This window comes from Elephantulus edwardii, unplaced genomic scaffold (genome assembly GCF_000299155.1).
Source record: "Elephantulus edwardii isolate Elephantulus edwardi_28Jun2011 unplaced genomic scaffold, EleEdw1.0 scaffold00418, whole genome shotgun sequence".
Taxonomy (NCBI): Eukaryota; Metazoa; Chordata; class Mammalia; order Macroscelidea; family Macroscelididae; genus Elephantulus; species Elephantulus edwardii.
In genome coordinates, this window is record NW_006400168.1 from 802,700 (window position 1) to 804,844 (window position 2,145).

General features: G+C 49.6%; 1 protein-coding gene across 1 annotated transcript in view; it reads right to left on the reverse strand.

Annotated features, from left to right (window-relative positions):
* CACNB3 (calcium channel, voltage-dependent, beta 3 subunit) overlaps positions 1-420 on the reverse strand; it is a 14,952-nt gene extending 14,532 nt beyond the window's left edge. The window contains exon 1 of the mRNA XM_006902487.1: positions 299-420. Within this exon, the coding sequence (XP_006902549.1) occupies positions 299-304 (6 nt within the window). The 5' untranslated portion in view covers positions 305-420. The remainder of the gene's footprint in view (positions 1-298) is intronic.
* Positions 421-2,145: the final 1,725 nt, after the last annotated feature.

The window sequence follows — 2,145 nt, forward strand, 5'->3', positions numbered from 1 at the left end:
CCCGCTCCCTGGGGGCCCAGGACGCACGTGCCCTCCAGGTGGCAGCCCGGGTTCTGTCTTTCCCCGTCAGGGGTTTGGCTCTGCCAGCAGGAGGCGCTTTCCTGGCCAGAGGGGGTGCAGCCCAGAGCCAGACCCTTCCACAGTCTGGAATGAGCCCCTTTTTTCTTTTATATTTCTAGAAGCTGAGGTCCCACTCACCTTTAGATCCTTAGGAGGGACCCTCGGGTAAACTTCTTAACCCCACCCCTATGGGCTTTCTTTTTAGACCCCTTCTCACAGGTCCCAAGATCACTCCTACCTCCATGCTGCTCTCATGAGGTCCCCCAGCTAAGCTGAGCAACGCCCTATTCAGGACTGGGCAGTAGGTTGTAGAGTCTCAGGACGACTGCTTCTCGGGTCAGTATCCCACTCCCACCCCTTCAGCCAGCACGTCAAACAGGACAAGCCCAAGTTCTAGCTGGGGGAGGAGGGACAGAGAGTGTAGACCCAGTTGGCTCTCTCCCTGTACCCTTTAGAGCAAACCTGTCTCTCATTGGTCCCTCCAGACCCCGCCAAGCACCCCAGGTGGACACCCTCCTTCTTCATATCAAAGGCAGTTTTTAGAGACAGACATACTCAGACTGAATGACCCTGGCTACCAACTTCCCCTCAACAACAACTAGTACTTTTCCCTTTCAGATTGGGGAAGACCCACCATTCTCCACTCCTCCTTTAACCCACTTTTCTCTGGGGGTCTCAGGACCCTTCCATCAATTCTAACATCCCTGGGGGTTTTAAGACACTGACCCTTTCTTGAGGTAGAATCAATTTCCTCTCCACCCCCAGCTCCTCTTTATGTTGGATGTGACCTAGAAGGTGCTTTGGGAGGGCACCTCCTCTCCCTTCTTCGTGGTCCTGTCCAATTGGTCCATAGATGTCCTACCACCCTTCACTCCCCACCCCCACAAGTTACTCAGCTTCAACTATTCAGAAAAGATAAAGAGGTTGTATGTGTGTGGAAGTTTTTATGTTTCATTTTTTGGGGGGTTTTGACCCTAATCTAAAGAGCCTTTCAGTTGGCAGTAAGAGCTAGAGAGAGAGTGCGGCACTCCCTTTCTCACACCCCTGCTGACCACAGCTAATGGACTAGCTCCTCTAAGCCTTGGGGCAGCTTAAATTTCCATAGAAGAGAGTTGCTGGCCCAGGCAAGTAATTGTCCCTGGCTTCCCCCTTCCTCCCCCCCCCCCCTTATCTCAGTCTATTCTCTCTCCCTGAACCTACGGCCTGGAACATCATCTCTTCTACCTTACTTTAAAATAGAATTATCTGTTCTTTCTCCCTGAACCTATTAGAGGGAATCTAAAGTACAGGGGTCAGTTTTCTACACCCTTTGTTTTTTCTCATTTCCACCCCAGCTGCCAGACTGCTTGCCCCTCCCTTCTGCCTTGGAGAAAAGATAGGAACCTTAGACCTAGAGCCTTAAACTTAGAGCCTAGAACATCCTTCAAAGCCCCCAGAACTGCAAGGTTCTCCCTCATTGTGCCCTGTCCAAGACTCACACACCTTCAAGTACCTGGATGCCTCCTATTTCAGGTCAGACTTTATACCATTTGAAGGCTTCGCATCCTCCTTCATCCCCTCTTCCTGGGTTCTGCTCACCATCTTCTCAGACCTTCCACAGCTCCAGGTTATCAAGACCTTGGAGTATAGCCCTTTGGGCTAGCTTTTATACATATTTTAAAAGGAGATCATTTCCTGGCAACTGCAGTGCTGTAACGAGGGACTAACTGGCCTAGGACTAGATTTCAATTCCCACTTTCCTTCTCAGCAAGTCATAACCTGCATCACTGTGCATAGTGACCCTAGCATTGAAAAGCTGTGCACCATGATAACAGAGAATAAAATGCACTATGTTATCCTTTTGTTTTATTCTAGACAGACTTAAAAAAAGGTTTTTACGCTTTCTCTTCTGAGAAGGCTCTGCTCAGTTTCCACAGGGAATCACCACTGCCAACTTCAGATATTATGCTGGGGAAGTCCCTTCAGCATCAAACCTCAAACCCTCCTGCTGCAAATTCTGCCTTGTTTTTCTGGGCTTTGTCCCTGAGCCTATGATGTTATTTGATGCTTCTTTCCCTCTCCAGCCCCTGACGCAGCATTTGCTAT